This window comes from Barbus barbus, assembly GCF_936440315.1.
Source record: "Barbus barbus genome assembly, chromosome: 23".
Taxonomy (NCBI): domain Eukaryota; kingdom Metazoa; phylum Chordata; class Actinopteri; order Cypriniformes; family Cyprinidae; genus Barbus; species Barbus barbus.
In genome coordinates, this window is record NC_136751.1 from 11,472,435 (window position 1) to 11,491,092 (window position 18,658).

Sequence of the window (18,658 nt, forward strand, 5' to 3'; positions counted from 1 at the left end):
TCGCTTCTTATCTGAGAAAATGTTTTCAGCAATTTTACTGAACATTCTTAATGAAACTCACCAGAAAGATTCATGTTTACCAATAAGGACTGTCACGTCATAGCTTGCTTTAGTAATGTTTTCATTGGACTCTTTTGCCCTGATGAATAATTGATGCTCGGAAAGTAGCAAGGCTTCCAGTTGTTTAACTTCCTCTTATTCGCTGTCGGAGAACCTCTGATATAAGTTTGCATGCATTGTCTTGTAATACCTCTTCACTTTATATTCTTTCATAATGGAGACTGTGTCTTTGGCAAAGGAGACAAACACAATTATTATGACTGTAAGTGAAAAAAATAAATAAAATCTGATTTCCAGCACTAATTAAATCAAAAGGGCTTTTTATGGATGCTTCTCAAACGGAAGGACACATCCTAGTGAGGATGCGCTCTTCCTAGTCCAGTCCTCCTAAGGCTTCAATTAGGAATGCAACGATTAGGGTAAACATACCTATTAAGCTCACGTACCCATTAAGCACACTACCATTTTGAGCTCAGATTATAAAAAGAAAATATAATGCATTATCCTACTTGAGGTCTTAACCAATTGATGTGTTTGTTACTACCTTCCGCCTGTAATTTCAAGTCAATCAGATCATTGCACACTGAGATATGGGTCTCCGTGTGTTCACACTGTCTGGTGGCCATTTTGAAAGCCGTCTAAAAACTTTCACCAAAAGAGCAGCTCCTTAAATATGCATTTTTTTTTTTTTTTAGATGTTTAAACCTTTATTTTGGGCAAATTTCACTACTTACTGTAAAATTAAGAGATGAATATTTATACTTTTGCATATTATAAACTGGAACTTGGATGTGGGAAATAATTACAGTTAGATCCAAAAGATAGTTTTAGCAACATAGCACAGATGCTACAGAACACAGTTAGCTGACTAGCTGTATAAAATTGTGTGCTATGCTAATATATTACTTCACGGGCATTACTAGTTTGTAATTATAAATCCATAATATTATAAATTGACAGTTTATTGCTGGTCTGTGGTTTTACACTGCTGTAATTCTTAACAATTTCATATTATTGCAAGGTGAGCTTAAAGGGTGCACTACTATGAAAATCACAGCTTCAGTGTCAATAAGAAAAACTATCATTTCATAGATATTGTTAATTGTAACATCTGCTTATGATTCTTGATGGTCGTTGGAACTTTATGTCTTAAGAGACCCCTCTTAGCCTTTTGACATTTGCATATAATTCACAGACCTGGCCCCACATTCTACCTTTATATGGGTGCTAAATTGCCAATGGTTGCCCCCACTGTAAAAAAGACGTTAGATAGACTACTATCTGTTCTCTCCATCGGACTTCAAACACATTCCAGAGAACTAAATGACCCTCGATACCAGACACCAACGCACTGGCTGACCAGTGGACTACCTCCATGAGTACAACACACACGCATAGAGACATTTCCTTTATTTAGACCATAATTAATCAGTTACAAAGGTATCTGGTATAGGCATGTGTTGTTTGTATGTTTCCTTATTATATTAGCCTAATGACCACTCGTGATTTGTATTAGTAAGCTCTAAACACTCATATTCAGGTGTATGAATGTATCTCTGGTTTAATATATTTTAGATGTCACTTTCTTGATATCAAAATGATCTGCTCTTTATTTCTCAAACAATGATGTACACTGTGACCTCGTGAAATGCATCATACTATTCTTACGGCACTGTGGGAAGAATTACACCGATTGAGCAGAACAGTCATAAAACATGCAAATGAGGTGTCAAGTGAGACAAAGAAACACTTTCCCGCTGAAACTATGTGCCTTGTTATTGGTCAAACTGACCAAAATGGGTATTACAGGGAAACCAGATAAAACTTCTCCCACACCCAAAAGGCAAGTTCTTCTCTTCACCTTCGGTGCGCTGGAGACACACATCACCGTGGAAACCTCTCGACTCCCCTTTCGGGGGGAGTCCGAGCTTCTGGCAGTTTTGAGCTCAGTAAATTTGGCGATTTAATTTCGGACCAATCAACCTGTGGCTGGAATGATGAAGCTTTCACTCCTAAAGGAATTCATCAAGAATCTACGCATTATACATGCACCAGGACACTTTACTCAGCACCAACAAAACCAATATGCAAGTAACCGCTTGTTAACTATTTAGATGCGCTTCCAGGCTTCGACCCCTTTTGATTAAGGTGATGTAATTCTTTGATGGTTCTAACAGGTTGTGTTTAGCTGATGTGCAAATCCTGCCATTATGCTCTCTCTTGCGCGAGCGCTTTCTTTCCATGCCTTCCGTGCGTGTGTATGTGTGTATACACATTTATTGTGTGTATGTTTGTGTCTAGTTCAATGGTACATGTTCCCCTGTAGTGTAGTTTAATAAACATCCATATGTATTCACGCTTCTTTGTCTGTGTCTGCGGCTCAAAGAAGGTCACTTTAACGTTCCGGTTTCATTACATGCTCTATGAGCAGTGTGTTAGTGAGGAAATTATTTTTCGTGACCAGATAAATTATTTTCCTTGGAGTCAATAGATGATTAAAACTGTCCGTACTGCGGACGAACAAATCATTAATGCTACAGTTCATTCCTGAAGATTAATATAAAATTGATAACAACCCATTATGATTAATTATGTTCATCTCACTTTGAGCTAATTTGCTACATAATAATAGTTGTTCATATTAATATATGTATAAACTTAATACATGCTTAATACATGAGATTATTTATTTTGCAAAATCTTGTCATTTTAATCAATATTACATGCAATTTATAAAAAAATGTTGCTGCTCCAATTAAGCTCAGTGTGCTATCTTTAAGCTTTTCCACATTGAACGTGTATGTAAACACTTCATAAACAGACTTTTAATATTAACTGATGGTTGTCATTTTAAATTCAACTTTCCTTCATTCTGTATATATATATGTGTGTGTGTGTGTGTTTTGCTTAGTTTAGTTGTGTGTTTATGTAAGCTATAGTTTCATATATTTAATCCCTTATATTCACAATTGATTGTCTCTGTGTTCTGCTCACGATTCGAAGTCACTGAATGCTACTCCTTGCTACATGCTAAACTACTGCTATACTGTTCATGTAGGAAGGCTCTTGTTCCTTGGCCAGGAAAATAATCTTTCCTAGAATTGATAAATAATTATAGTGCCTGCTCGGTGGACGGACAGATCAAATAATTGTAATATCGATTCTGCTACAGTTAATTCTAAGATCTAATCTAAATATTTATTATTAATTATAACCACTTATAATTAATGATAAATATTCCCCTTTTAAGCTAATTTGCTACATAATGTTTTGAATGTGTAGGTTTCATAAATGTAGACCGTTTTCAAGTCGTGTTCAAAGGAATTTAATGAAATCCATTGAAGTAAGTACTGGTAATATTCAAATACAATTTCTTAAATATTGATCAAATATGCATCAAGCTGGGTTTGCTGTAGTTCTTTTACAAGATTTAAATTTGAAAGAATTTCTCAATTTTTTAATTAATAAAAAGTGGTTAAATGTTGTAATAGCACGGTAAAACCTGTTAACATTAAATATTTGCACACTCTCAATAGAGACGTTACTCATTAATAAATAAACTTATCAAAATTATTTTGTAAATAATTTTTTATTGTAAATCCCATTTTATCTTTGACCTAGTGCAGTGGTTTTCAAACCTGTCCTGCAAGCACCCCTGCCCTGCACATTTTGTATGTCTCCCTTATCAGACACACCTGATTCAACTCATCAGCTCATTAGTAGAGACTGTAAGGCCGTTTCTCAATACCAAGTTCGCAGAGTCTGGACTTCCGTCCTTTCGAGTTTGGACTTGCCAAGTTCGACTCGGAAGAACGAACTCTCGAGGATGAACTGAATTCTGGGTTATGGCCCGTATCAAGTCCGCACAAGTCACCTCTCGATGCATCCTCGGTAAAAGGGGCGGATCAAGAACACATCCGGGGATTTGAACTGGACTTGGCTAGATGTGAACTTTGAATTGGAACAGTACTTCGGCAGCGACTGATGACGTTTCACAAGTCCACAAGAACACAAGTACAGATAAGTACGCATATTGAGAAACGGCCTAAGACTTGAAGAATTGGGTGTGTCTGATAAGGGAGACATACAAAATGTGCAGGGCAGGGGTGCTTGCAGGACAGGTTTGAAAACCACTGACCTAGAGGAATGCAGCTGCTCAAAACTTCAATATATATATATATTTTTAATAGTTCATGAACATTTTAAACCTTTTTATTTGCAAATCTGTAAAAAATATAAAGAAAATGAATTTAAAAATAGGACTTTATATTTGCTTTTAAACCGTAAACGTTTTTCACCAAGCTGTTTTTCCAATTTTTCAAGTTCTACAGTTTCTCCTTAGCTCCATGTCGCAGTAAGTTTTGGGAGTTCATTTTTAGTCCATCTCCTATCCTGAAAGTCTGTCTTACAGGACTGACTTAAATTGAGCTCTTAAAACTTACTGCCATATTCTGGAAGATAAATTATTCAAACAGTGATACAAGAGGATGTGGTGCCGGTCCTTTATGAGTCACTCTCAACTTATCTGTCTATAAAGCCTATAAAAAAAATTCATCATCTATTTCACAACACTTCAGCATGTTATTCTTATTAAGTGAGGATAATATTTTAGGATTTTTAATAATTCTGCACACCTGAATATAAGGAGTTTTTCACTTCCAGCTTCATGGACAATTATATAGGCCTATCACTTATAAACGATTAAATACAAAATTAAGGGAGTTAATTGGTTAGCTGATGTTCGGGAACAGGGCCACGCCCCAAATGATCACCTGACTTCCCGAAACCTCCATACATCGGGCCGCCTCATACCATACTGTTTGTCTCTTTCTCTCGAACCCACCCTTCCCTCCCTTTCTCATCCATTCAGACAACCTTATCCTACATTCTTTTTCGTTCAGGTTGTATCGGGGGTCCTAATTTTCTGGCCTAAATATATGATTGAGACAGTACCCCCACAGCCGTTTCCTTCTGTCTTTGACAGCACATATAGGACCAATTTTGAAATAGCGCCATAAACAAAATTTTTTTTTTATTTAATTCAACCACTTTCAAGGACCCATGTTTGTTTTCAAGTACTTTCCAGGCCTTGAATCCATATGTCTGAAATTCAAGTACTTTCTCAGGGGCCATGCTAATCTTCTCTCTATCGATCCAATTTTAGTATATGTGTCGCCGTGGCGAGTACAATTCAAGTAATTTCAAGAAGCGTGGGAACCCTGGAACGTTATCAAAAGTATTTGTGTGTTGCTCATCCATCATTGCAAATGGGCTGTAAAAACTCTACAAGTACATAAATGTATCAAATAAATATTCTGAGATGTCCTGGTTCATCCTCATAGCTGTTTCTCTCCATCTGTGTCTGACTCCGGTGCATACATGTAATTGAAGACCGGCTCCCTCGCTCTGTCATGTTGCTTCTACCAGCTGTTTACTGCTGTAGATATGCAAAGTAGAGATGTATGCGCTACGCCCTCTTCTGAAGACGGGGCGGGAATACTCAGCTCATTTGCACTTGAAGTAATGCACACCAAAATATCTCTTTTTAGACAGCCCTCATCCCCCTCCCCCACCCCCTGCTATTTTTTTTCTTTCACATTTTCCATTTCATAATAAATGATGAGCTGAAACTTCACAGACACATTTGGGGGACACCCAAGACAATATTGCATCTTGTAAATAGGGGCATAATAGGTCCTATTTAAGAATGTGTGGGGGGCCCTGAAATGCCCCTTTTGTCTGATTAGTCAACCTTCTCCCATCTTCTGTACTACACCATACACAGCAATTCAAATTTAGTTCATTTTCGATAGGAGAGACATGGCAGGCGAGCCAAGCTTGTTCACGAGAATCTTGCAGCTTTGTAGTGTAGGCTGCTGGTGGCACTTACAAGATTTAAAAAAAATATATATATATTTTTTTTTTTAAATTGCGGCTGCTGCATTGTTTTGAATCAGGAATGACTATTCATAACCACTAAAACAGAATTTGACTTTGGTTGATCTTTTTTTTTTAGTTAATTTTTTTATATAATATCATTTGTGTTTCATGGTGAAAAACCCAATCCTATTAAAAATAATAATAATAATTAATAAAAAAATATGAAAAATCTGGCTTAATTTAAAATTTTCCACTTCTTAAACAGAAAAAAAAATGACCAGAAGGTACACAGACCCCGAATACTTGTTTTTTTCCTTCTCATTATTCTATTTTCAATATTATATAGAAAATCTTGTGATAAAACATTATTTTTTTATCAACTTTTAACCCCAATTTATATGCATCCTAGGAGATACAACTTGTTAAAGTAAAAAAATTCAAGAAAATTTTTTAATAACTTTTTGGAACAGTATTTCTATGCTACTGCCATTATAAGGATTAAATCCACACTCACCACTAGGATCAATATTCTGAGCTGTGGCCAGTACGACTCAGATTCCACTTGTTCAGCGAGACTGTCTTTCCCGTCCGACCGTTCCCCCAGGTTCCACTGGACAAAGCCACCATACAAACTCCTGCATGCACTGCCAGAGCCCTGTCGTGCCACTGCAGACAACTGCTCGTTCTCCACACCAAACAACTGTGACAGCGTGTACACTAAAAACATACAAAATTTTCACATCATCATCATCATTAGGAGAACAGGATGTCCCCCCCAGACACTGTAATAATTCACAAATGTCAGATTTTCTGAAGATCTATTTAGTAACACTTTAGTACAGGAACTAATTATCACTATTAACTAGTTGCTTATTAGCATGCCTATTATTAAAATATTGGCTGTTTATTAGTACTTATAAAGCACATACTACACGACCATAGTCTACATCCGTAATCCTACACAAAGCTAAACATAACTACCTTACTAACCAGTGTTTCCCCTGCCATTATATTAGCGGGGTGGCCCGCCCCCCAACGGCAACCCCCACCCCCCTTGAAGGTCAAGTTAATTTTATTTTCTCTATAGCACCAGATTACAACAGAAGTCATTTGAAGTTACCTTTCCTATAAAACAGGTCAATACCTTGTTCTTTTATTAAACAAACTAAATAGCCTCTTAGGTTATTTATCTTATTTACACGACTGCATGTCATTTCGGTCTCTACATTACATAGTCGCGCTCTCTGTATCGCGTACAGCGGAGTTCCACCACGATGCGCTCCCACACACACACCAGGGTAGAGTTGCACCAGCCATTCGTAAGTTCTTACTTAAATTAGAATGTTAAGTCCACACTAGAGGCTTAGTAACGACTAGCTATTTTGTAACTAAATCTATACATTATTTGGTTGCACCAGTTGTTCGTAAGGCAGGACGTAGCTAGTAGTTTGTAAGCTCTCCGTAAAGTAACGCATAGTCGCATAATATGACGTTTACCCTAAATCATCCAATAGAAACCTTCAAATACGTGAGCAGAACTTGATTAAATGCTATGAATTTTAATTTATCCTTCATTCTAACTTCTTTTGCCTCACGTACACTAACGGTAAAAACAAGTTTCCATTAAAAACGATATTAATTACATTAGTCTATATGTAAGCTATTTCATATGTAAATAACATTCAGAAACTGTAATTGAAATAAATAAGGATCAATAAATACTGAAAGAAAAAAAACATAAATGCCATTTGTTTATTTCATCTGACATGTGCAACTATAGATGAGGTGTTGAAGACGCGCTAATAAAAACAAAGTACGTTTATTCACACTCTGAAGTATGTTTATTCTCTATTAATATGTACGTGAGTGTAAATGTCAGCAGCATCATATATGCCTAAATGATTGAAGGTTGTTGAGTAAAAGAAGAGCATATTGATGCAGTTCACTCAGTCTGCTATTTTATTCCAACCGTTACTCCTGACCAGGGTTTCTGCAGGATTTTTAAGATCAAATTTAAGACTTTTTAAGACCTGCAAAAATAAAATTAATACCATATGAGCGGGGTAGGGCAATGTCTATAGTACCATATTAAATTGTAAAATGACTGTCAAAAGCATAATTTACAATTCAGATACAGGTTTTCACAAAAACAAAAAGTTTTATAAAATGATAAACTTTACATTTCAGCCTTTAAACCATTTTTAAGAAAATGGATAAGTCAAAAAGTATTAATTATATTGATTTTAACAATTATCAATAAATTATTATATAAATTAAATAACATGAACTAGGGGTGTGAGAAATTTACAAAAAAAATTATATCTTGATATTTTCTGGAATTTTATCGATAACAATAATTAGACGATATTTTGCTGAATGTGTTATTGTACTGGTATCTTAAAGATTACCATGGACAGCTGACTCCTGAATTTGTTTTGACATTCTTCATATTCTGTGTGGTCAGTTCACATCAGTGATAGTAGTAGTAGCCCTTTGTCACTAGTCACAAGTACCAGCGAAATTAGCCATCAACCTGTCCATACATACACAAACATACATACAATACAATATGACTGGGGGGTGGACAGGACAGGAAGACAGGGAATTGAGGAAGAAATACAGCTTAAACATGAGGAAGGAGGGGAGAAAAAAAAAATAACCCCCAGACTATGCTCCTATGGGAGTACAGTGTGAGAACAGGAAAAACACCCCAGCAACAAAAACACATAATCAATACACCATAGACACACGACTTGCAACAGGTGGGGGGTAATCCAGCTCCTACAAACAGCCATCCGGTCCAGAAGCTATTCTCAGCGCCGGTCACAGACCCGCCTGTCAGACTGGCGGAACAAAGCGGCTAAGACGAGGGATCGGGGGGGGGGGTGAATGGAATGTATATATGGGTATGTGTGTGTATGTATGTGAGTTCGTGTATTTGTAAGCCTGGAGATTCACCACGCTGGTATTCAAATCAAGTTGTCTCAGTCCGCAGATTGTGATAGCGACACAGCAATTGCCATGGAAACGGCCTTGATCGGGACCAGGTGTCTGTGCAATGGGGGAGGAATGTAAGAGCATCTCACTGCAGCGCTCTTCCGGGGGGTTGTTTTGGGAAGCCGAAAGAAGATAAGATTGCGAATTGTTTGGTCTTGGGGCGAGTAGCTGCATACCAATTTCACAGCTACTCTCTTTGTCCATTCTGGTCTCCAAATCCATCAATTTTTCTCAGCAAAGCCGTGAGCTTATCCGTGATAAAATCCATATTGCGGTTGATAGTCTCAGTGCTGACCGCTCTGCCCACTGCTTCAATCATGACGGGCAGCCTTGTGAGGCTTTGGACAGCTGTTCCCGTCTCCTGAATTTTCCGATAACCCAGGGCAAAGCCTAATCCAATCAGCAGAAACCCCATTATCATGGTTCCGAATAGGTAGATGTCTTCAATGTCCTCCACGGAAAGAGCCGCACACGAGACACACGACCCCGCCATCTCTCCCATGCGTCCATCGTGTAGCCAGTAGCGAACGTTCCAGCAGGACAGCCAGGTTCCCCGAACCCAAAAATGGGGTCAATTGCGTTGGGAGACCAGTTGATCAAATCCATGATTTTTCAGTTTGGAGAGCAGTGCAGAGAGAGTCTCTCAAGTATTAGACAGTAGACGAGACGAGACGAGACGAGAGAGCAAAGCAGGGAGGGTAAGGGTAGGAGAGGAAAGAAAAGAAAAATGCGTCCGCCTTCGTTGACAGCCAAAGTAGAAGAAATGAATTTAAAAATGAAGATACTTTAAATGTGAAATTAAAACCGCCAGCAGGTGGCAGCGAGTCACTGTTAATAAGTGAGTCATTGCGATTGAACTGAATCAGGAAAATGGTGTTGAAAACGTAAGTATCTTAATATTAACTTCTTGTTTACTGAACAGTTGCATAAAATCAAAATCACATTTGTAATCATGCTGACTTTTGGAGAAAAGTATGGCACTCTTCATGTGATTATTAACTATATGAAATGATATCAAGTCAAGTTGAGCTTTATTGTCATTCTGCTACATGTGGGGACATACAGTGGAACGCAGGACCACGGTGCTACATAAATACAGACATACAACAATGAAGTAAAAAAAAAAAAAACTATAAACCTATACACAACTAACCTACTGACAGATTTAACTAAGTATACTATATATATATATATATATATATATATATATATATATATATATATATACAGTTGAAACCAGATATTTACATACACTTCAGAAAAAAACACAAAAACGTTTTTTTCTTTACTGTCAAACATTAAATCGGAGTAAACTTTTTCTGTTTTATATCAATAAATATTAACATATTTTTTGCATTTGTTAAATGTCAGAATCGAGCGAGGGAGAATTTTATATATTTTTTTTTATCACTTTCATCAAAGTCAGAAGTATACATACACTTCCTTAGTATTTGGTAGAATTGCCCCGAAACTGTTTCACTTGGGCCAAACGTTTTGGGTATCCTTCCACAAGCTTTCTACAATAGTTTGCTGGAATTTTGGCCCACTCCTCTTGACAGAACTGGTGTAACTGGGTTAGGTTTGTAGGCCTTCTTGCTCGCACTCGCCTTTTCAGTGCCGCCCACAAATTTTCTATGGGATTGAGATCAGGGCTTTGTGATGGCCACTCCAATACCTTGACTTTGTTGTCCTTAAGCCACTTTGTAACTAATTTGGAGGTATGCTTGGGGTCATTGTCCATTTGGAAGACCCATTTGCGCCCAAGCTTTAACTTCCTGGCTGATGTCTTCAGATGTTGCTTCAATATATCCACAAAATTTTCTTTTCTCATGATGTCATCTATTTTGAGAAGTGCACCAGTCCCTTCTGCAGCAAAGCAGCCCCACAATATTATACTACCACCCCCATACTTCACAGTTGGGATGGTGTTCTGAGGCTTCAAAGCTTCGCCCTTTTTCCTCCAAATATACCGTTTATCATTATGGCCGAACAGTTCAATTTTTGTTTCGTCAGACCACAGGACATGTCTCCAGAAATTAAGATTTTTGTCCCCATGTGCAGTTGCAAACTGTAGTCTAGCTTTTTTTATGGTGGTTTTGAAGTAATGGCTTTCTCCTCCCAGAGTAACCTTTCAGCTCATGGTGGTACAGGACTCGTTTTACTGTGGATAAGGACACTGGTCTTACCAGTTTCAGCCAGCATCTTCACAAGGTCTTTTGCTGTTGTCCTGGGGTTGATTCGCACATTTCGCACCAAAAAACGTTCCTCTCTGAGACTCAGAATCTGTCTCCTTCCTGAGCGGTATGATGGTTGTACATTCCCATGTTTTTATACTTGCATATTATTGTCTGAACGGATGAACGTGGGACCTTCAGGCATCTGGAAATTGCACCTAAAGATGAGCCACACTTGTGGAGGTCCACAGTTCTTTTCCTGATGTCTTGGTTGATTTCCCCATGATGTCAAAGAAAGAGGCTCTGTGTTTGAGGTGTGCCTTTATATGCATCCACAGGATTAACTCAAATTGACTCAAATTTAATCAATTAACCTAACAGAAGCTTCTTAAAAAGAAAACTCCAGATGATTCCATTCTGAGCTTGTTTAAAGACACAAGAAACTTAGTGTATGTATACTTCTGACTTTGATGAAAGTGATAAAAAAATACATAAAAATTCTCCCTCGCTCGATTCTGACATTTAACAAATGCAGAAAATATGTTAATATTTATTGATTTAAAACAGAAAAAGTTTATTCTGATTTAATGTTTGACAGTAAAGAAAAAAAAGTTTTTGTGTTTTTTTCTGAAGTGTATGTAAATATCTGGTTTCAACTGTATATATATATATATATATAAGTATTTACCCTATACAAACTAAAAGAATAAAAACATACAAACTATACGAATGCTTCACAAATACTGTACATGTGCAAAGAGAAACATTTTGAGTCAAGCAGCTGGTTGGGGAACAGTGCAGGATGATTTGTAGTGCATGAGCATGTAAACATACATATATTGTATATAGTCTTTTGTGGGATTGTATACACGAAGCAGTGTGTGTAAAGTGTCTAGTGCACATAGAGGAGAGTGTGTTACTACAGGTGGTTTGTACAGGCCCACTCACCTGTGTGTAGCACACATCGAATTGCACAACAAAAAGAAGTTCCATACAGTTTTTTCTTTGGTGTGGTAAGTTTGGGGGGGGGGTCAATCTTTCAGGAGGTAGGGGTCTGCATGGGGTTTCAGAGGGGGGCGGGGTGATTCGAGTTCAGGGCTCTCACAGCCTGGGGGAAAAAGCTGTTGAGCAGTCTGGCGGAGCGGGCTCTGATGCTCCGGTACCGTCTTCCTGATGGTAGGAGCTGGAAGATACTGTGGGAGGGATGGGTGAAGTCCTTCACGATGCTGTTGGTTTTGCTGGAGCATCGTGTAAGAAAAATGTCCAGGATGGAGGGGAGAGGGGCACCGATGATCTTTGCAGCTGTGCTCACTGTCCGCTGGAGGGTCTTGCGGTCAGCAGCACTGCAGTTCCCGTACCAGACAGTGATGCAGCTGGTCAGCACACTCTCAATGGTGCCTCTGTAGAATGTGGTAAGTATGGATGGAGGGAGACTTGCTCTTTTCAGCCGATGGAGAAAGTGTAGGCGCTGTTGTGAGAGTGACGCCTTTTTGGAGTGTGACATGGTGTTGGTGGTCCAGGTGAGATGTGCACCCCCAGGAATTTAGTGCTGCTGACTCTCTCCACAGTCGAGCTGTCGATGGTCAGTGGGGGGTGGTCAACGGAGTTTCTCCTGAAGTCCATCACAACCTCCTTTGTCTTCTCCACAGATTGTTAGTGCCACACCATTCATCAGCTGTGCCACTTCCTCTCTGTAGTGCGTTTCATCGTTGTTGCTGATGAGACCTACCACTGTTGTGTCATCAGCAAACTTGATGATGTGGTTGGAGCTGAACTTGGCAGTGCAGTCGTGGTTCAGCAGTGTGAAGAGCAGCGGGCTGAGCACACAGCCTTGTGGGGCCCCTGTGCTCAGTGTGGTAGAGCTCGAGGTGTTGTGGCCGACACGGACTGACTGAGGTCTTCCGGTTAGAAAGTCCAGGATCCAATTACACAGGGAATTGTTAAGGCCCAGCAGGTTTAGTTTATTTATGAGCTGTTGTGGGATTATTGTGTTGAATGCCGAGCTGAAGTCAATGAACAGCATTCTAACATAGGAGTCTTTATTTTCTAGGTTGGTAAGAGCCAGGTGGAGGGTGGAGGAAATTGCATCGTCCGTAGAGCGGTTTGGACGGTATGCAAACTGGAGCGGGTTGAGTGTGTTGGGGAGGTTGGTTTTGATGTTGTGCATGACTAGCCTCTCAAAGCACTTCATCATGATTGGAGTCAGTGCTATGGGACGGTAGTCATTGAGACAGGACACAGGTGATTTCTTTGGTACCGGTATGATTGTTGTGGATTTGAAACATGTCGGGACGACTGCCTGGCTCAGCGAGGTGTTGAAGATATCTATTAGGACATCTGTCAGATGTGCAGCACAGTCTCTCAGAACACGGCCAGGTATGTTGTCAGGACCCGCAGCCTTGCGTGGGTTAATTCTAGATAGGGTCTTCCTTACGTCGGCTGGAGACAGACAGAGCGCCCGGTCGTTGGAAGGTGTGGGCAGTTTTTGTGCAGGTGTGTCATTCTGCATTTCAAACAGTGAATAAAAGCGGTTGAGTGCATCGGGGAGGGATGTGTCCTCATCACAGGCCTGTGGCGGGGGCTTGTAGTCAGTGATGGTCTGAATGGCTTGCCACAGGCTCAGTGTGTCTCTGCTGTCTGTGAAGTGGTTGTTGATTTACTGTAAATGTAGGCTATACATTTTCTGCCCCCATATCTTAAATGATGTAATCATTCTAAATGCATTTTAATAGACTGAATCGTGCAGTGAAACTCGTACGCGCACTAGTTTAACCTATGTTAACTTACTCTCGCGTAGCCAGACCTTCAGACTGACGGCTGAAGGTCTGGAATATATGGCCGTTTTCATTCGCCAAGGCCTGCCCATGAGGCCATTTGACTGACATGTCAAACAACCAATCATAGTTCGCTTCGTTTAGTTAGGGGTGTGGAAATGTCGCCACAATAACAAACTGGTGTGTGAAACTCTCGGATGCATTTTAAAGACTATATGCCACGAACATTAAATATTTACAATAATAGATGGCACTCCTGGAGGTATAGGAAAACAAAGTTCTTTATGAACCGCAGGAATAATGAAGATTGTAATAAAGATATAAATACTAAAGAAAAGGCAGTAGAGCTGACTTTCTGTCAATGGTAAGTTTTAATTTAGAATGAAAAATTCTACATAAGAAGGCGGCTTCAATCAGATGGTGATCGAATCGGCAGATACTGCTTTCTGTGATCGCCGAACGGCCTCAAAAATCCTGACCGGAGCTCCCGTAGTATTTATCATGTCAATGTATTTGCTGAGTTTTGGTTCCGTTTTGGTGAAGCATTCCTGTTCAAGATCAAGACTGCAGAAAGTCACCCCGTTGGTTTTGTTTATTTTATGTCGGCGTATTTTAAATTTCCACAAAAAAAATAAAAATATGCAAGTGATCGCCCTAGTGCCTAGTTCTTCAAAGTTCGCTGCAGCTTCTACTCTTAGCACAAACGATTGGATAGGCCTATTCATCACACATTTATCTTAATTTTTTTTATTTATATTGTGAAATGAATGAAATTATTTATGTCTCAAATCGTGTTTATTTGAGGAGGCTAAACTGATCAAACATATGCTCAACTCACTGTCTGGCCCTGGCCGCTTGGTTTAAAAAACAAACAAACCAAATAAAACTTGAATTTAACAAACATAAAATGTTCCAATCATGTTTCTAAATTAGCTAACTTAATAAAGAAAAAAACTAAATATAACCACTTTGCCATTAAAAACCAAAACTGTACTTTTTAATGGCTGCAACAGCAGCTGTATAAACGGGCACCTGCATACTCTGCATACCCAGACGCTACGCACCTTCTTTTGTTAAACAAACTCTTTTCCTTTGCTATTTGCTGGTCCATGTTGGCTCTCGTTCATGTTGCAATTTGGAGCTGGTTGTAACATTTGTAAATACTGTAAATGCCAACAATCATACCAATAAAGCTTATATGTGACCCTGGACCACAAAACCAGTCATAAGTAGCATTGGTATATTTGTAGCAATAGTCAAAAATACATTGTATGGGTCAAAATTATATAAATTTTTTTTTGCATCATTAGGATATTAAGTAAAGATCATGATCCATGAAGATATTTCGTAAATTTCCTACGGTAAATATATCAAAACTTGTTTTTTTATTAGTAATATGCATTGCTAAGAACTTCATTTGGACAACTTTAAAGGTGATTTTCTCAGTATTTTGATTTCGGCCAAATATTGTCATATTATCATAAACCATACATCAATGGAAAGCTTATTTACTCAGCTTTCAGATGATGTATGAATCTCACTCAATCATGACTGTACTTCTGTAAGCCTACACCAGCAATAAATAAACTGATTTTACCATATGGGAATTTCTTCATCATATATCATATATATTTCTTTGCCTAGTCAATTATAAGCTACATTAGTATGTAAGTATGTATAATTCTAAACACATAATTAGTGGAATGACAATACATAATGTTAATTAGGTGGAAAAGTTGAAAATAAAGCAAATCTCGTTTTATTAATTTGTTAATTTTTTTTATATATTTTTTGTGAAACTCCTGTATATATTGGTGGATCTTATTTTTAAATTTGTTTAATAATTGTAAATACCTTTACCTTTATTTGTGTCTCAAAATATATTTATCTGGAAATATGCAACAATCCTAACCCCATAACTGATGTCTTGGTTAAACTGCTTTCATAAAGTTATGTTCACGGGAGCAGAATGTCTTACAGGTCAAGGGGGTTGAATAATTTTGATTGCAACTGTATATGATATTTGTTTTCACTCACCCAGACAGGCGTAGCCTGATGCAGATGATGCCAGGCCAGCAGCAGTTGGAAAATTATTCACAGAGCAAATATGGACCTTATGCGACACACTGTTGACGTCAGAAGTGGAATCACCAGTATTTCGTCTCTTGCGAGCAAACCTTCGAACTGGTGAATTTAAATGAGATTGACATCACAATGACAGCTCCTGACATACAGTTTAACTTATTTTAATGTTCTGAAAGTCAGGAACGTACTCTCCTGCAGACATGACTGCAGCCTGGGGTTGCTGATATCCTCTTCTTTGCCATTCAACCAGATGCGGTCTTGCTGGAAATTTCTGCTGCATGCAATTGTTGTGGTTGTTTTGAGCTGAGAAAGAGAGTTATAGTATATAATGGTGACTTCATTGTTTGAGCTAATAATCTGGAGCTCTTTAAATGAATTGAGGTACAACGACAGATGCTGACAGGGTTAATAATATCGGGACTATCATTCACCTGGTCCTGATGCAATGTTACGCTGAGGGATGAATTGATTGGCAGAATGAGATCTTCATCACGTTTCCCCCCTGATTCAATGTCAATAATTAATAACTCAACAAAACAGATGAAAATATAAGCAGAACATGTTCAATGTTATTTTCCGTTCATTTTCATTGTCTACACTTTTGTAAATAATATTAATTTTATTAACAACAAAATTTTCAGTGTCACCAAAATGTATTTGGTCACTTAATTCACACTAACAAATGTGTGACTGTCACTGCTTTGTATAAAGTGTCTCTTCTTTATTCCCCCCCCCCCCCCCGGCCTTTTTAGTGTTTTGGTGATTTTAGTAGATGCATTAAATAGGGTCTCCCTAAGATTATACAGTTAGCAGTATAGTTCATCACATTAACTAGAAACATGTTCCACTAAAATTTTACAAACTCAAAGTGTTACAATATGTTTTGCCTTTATCCTCAGCACTATATGTTTTAACATTTCAAACCTACAGTAATTTAACAAATACGCTTTGCTGCCACGGTGTATATAAAGGGTTACAAACATGAAAATGACATGGACTTGGTAAATTACAAAAAGAAGACACTGAACACTTTCTCAAAACAAAAATAATGATAATCTTACATCATAATAATCACAACTGAATGTTACTGTTACTGAACTTTGATGCACTTACAGTATTTGATGACAGCGATGTTTACCGGTGCTGTGCAGGTGACCATAGCGAGATTTTGTTTACCGTTTTCTGGCATATTCACAAGTTTCTAAATATCGACAGATAATTGCCGCGCAGATAATTTAACAAAAGTGAAAGATTATTAACAAAAACAACTTGCACTGGTTACCAGCTATTGTTTACCAGCCTGAAACACTGTAAAATCAAATGAAACACAACCTTGAGTGTAGATTGGTTCACGCTGAACACGAGGATCCGTATTTGACCAATTAGAAAAATCATTGCACAACCCTATATTTAAGGGACCCAATCATTGGCGTCGGACCATGGTCTTACAAGAACCAGAGATGGCCTTATTGTGGGGAGATACTAACCTCCGCGGCTCCACCTTTGGAGAAAACGTCACGGCCAACTGGATCATGGAGAAGGGTGTTTCTGCACAACCATAGATATACTAGATGCCTCATTAGCGACTGTTTCTATGGGCCGCTATACGTAAGCCTCCGCCATATTGTAGCGGTATACTTGACGTCATTCTCCATAGTAATCACTGAATATTCGAAAGATGCCACAATCCTGCACAGAACGGCTTAACGCGAACCTATAGTATGGTGAATGACATCAAAAATACCGTTCCAAGATGGCGGCCGCATTTACGTGCCTGGAGCGGTCGATGGCGCCGCCATGTTGGTCCGGGCAACTCTCCAGAAAACATACCTGACCGGCGGCAGTCCGTCGCACAATAATAAAAACAGATGTCGGGGTAGCATCTTTCACAGGTAAGACTGAATAGTTGTTTCTGGATGTTTTTGGTCATTTTTAACATTATGTTGACAGTTTAATTAGACACCAGTGTCAGACTATTAATAGCTAACGTTAGCGATATCGCTAGTAAGCTGTGAAAGCTGAGACTTTATAACAAATCAAAGTTTAAATGAATTCTAATTAAGTTTTAACTTGTAGTTTATATCATAAACTAAATTGTGTTATGAGCACAATATGTACAGTGAGCACTTTGACAAGACAGTGTCAGACTATCAGGAGAGGGATGGACCTAAAGCATCTTTAATTTCACTACACATTTACAAAGAGCAAGTTTATCATAACTAGATTATAAGGATTTCATAGTTTATCATAAAACTGTGGACTGATTTATATATATATATATATATTTTTTTTTTTTTTTTTTTTTAGCCAACTGCAAACAGGACAACGCAAGCCTCGAGAAAATCTGAAGAAAGCCTGTTCTCTGCATTTCCAAGAGACTATAACTCCACAGCCTAATGTTGTATTTGTACTAGTTATAGCCCTGAATGACCGGCCAGAATGACCCTGATCATACTCAAACCACTCTCTCTTCCCGGAACAGACTTCCTGGAGCATTTATAACCTTTGTAAGGGTAATTTTTATTACAATACAATTACCTTATTAAATGTTTCTGTCGTTTTTGTAAAATATTGAAAAATAACCAGTTTCTTCAGTCAATCACAATACTATAGTTATTCTTCATTATTGTCTATTCTGTATTATTCCACCCTTGATATTACATATTCTGTTTGCTATTATTCATCTAT

At 38.3% G+C, this 18,658-nt stretch overlaps 1 protein-coding gene across 2 annotated transcripts in view; it reads right to left on the reverse strand.

The window, feature by feature from the left end:
• The window catches only part of mvda (mevalonate (diphospho) decarboxylase a), a 31,954-nt gene that overhangs the window by 12,877 nt on the left and 419 nt on the right, over positions 1–18,658 (reverse strand). Inside the window, exons 1-5 of one of the 2 annotated variants that reach the window (XM_079373528.1) lie at positions 17,084–17,330; positions 16,402–16,472; positions 16,159–16,273; positions 15,923–16,069; positions 6,455–6,657 (exon numbers count right to left, since the gene is read on the reverse strand). In XM_079373528.1, coding sequence (XP_079229654.1) covers positions 6,455–6,657; positions 15,923–16,069; positions 16,159–16,273; positions 16,402–16,472; positions 17,084–17,159 — 612 coding nt within the window. In that variant the 5' untranslated portion in view covers positions 17,160–17,330. Of the gene's footprint in view, positions 1–6,454; positions 6,658–15,922; positions 16,070–16,158; positions 16,274–16,401; positions 16,473–17,083; positions 17,331–18,658 lie in introns of those variants that run through there. The other variant, XM_079373529.1, reaches the window with a different exon arrangement.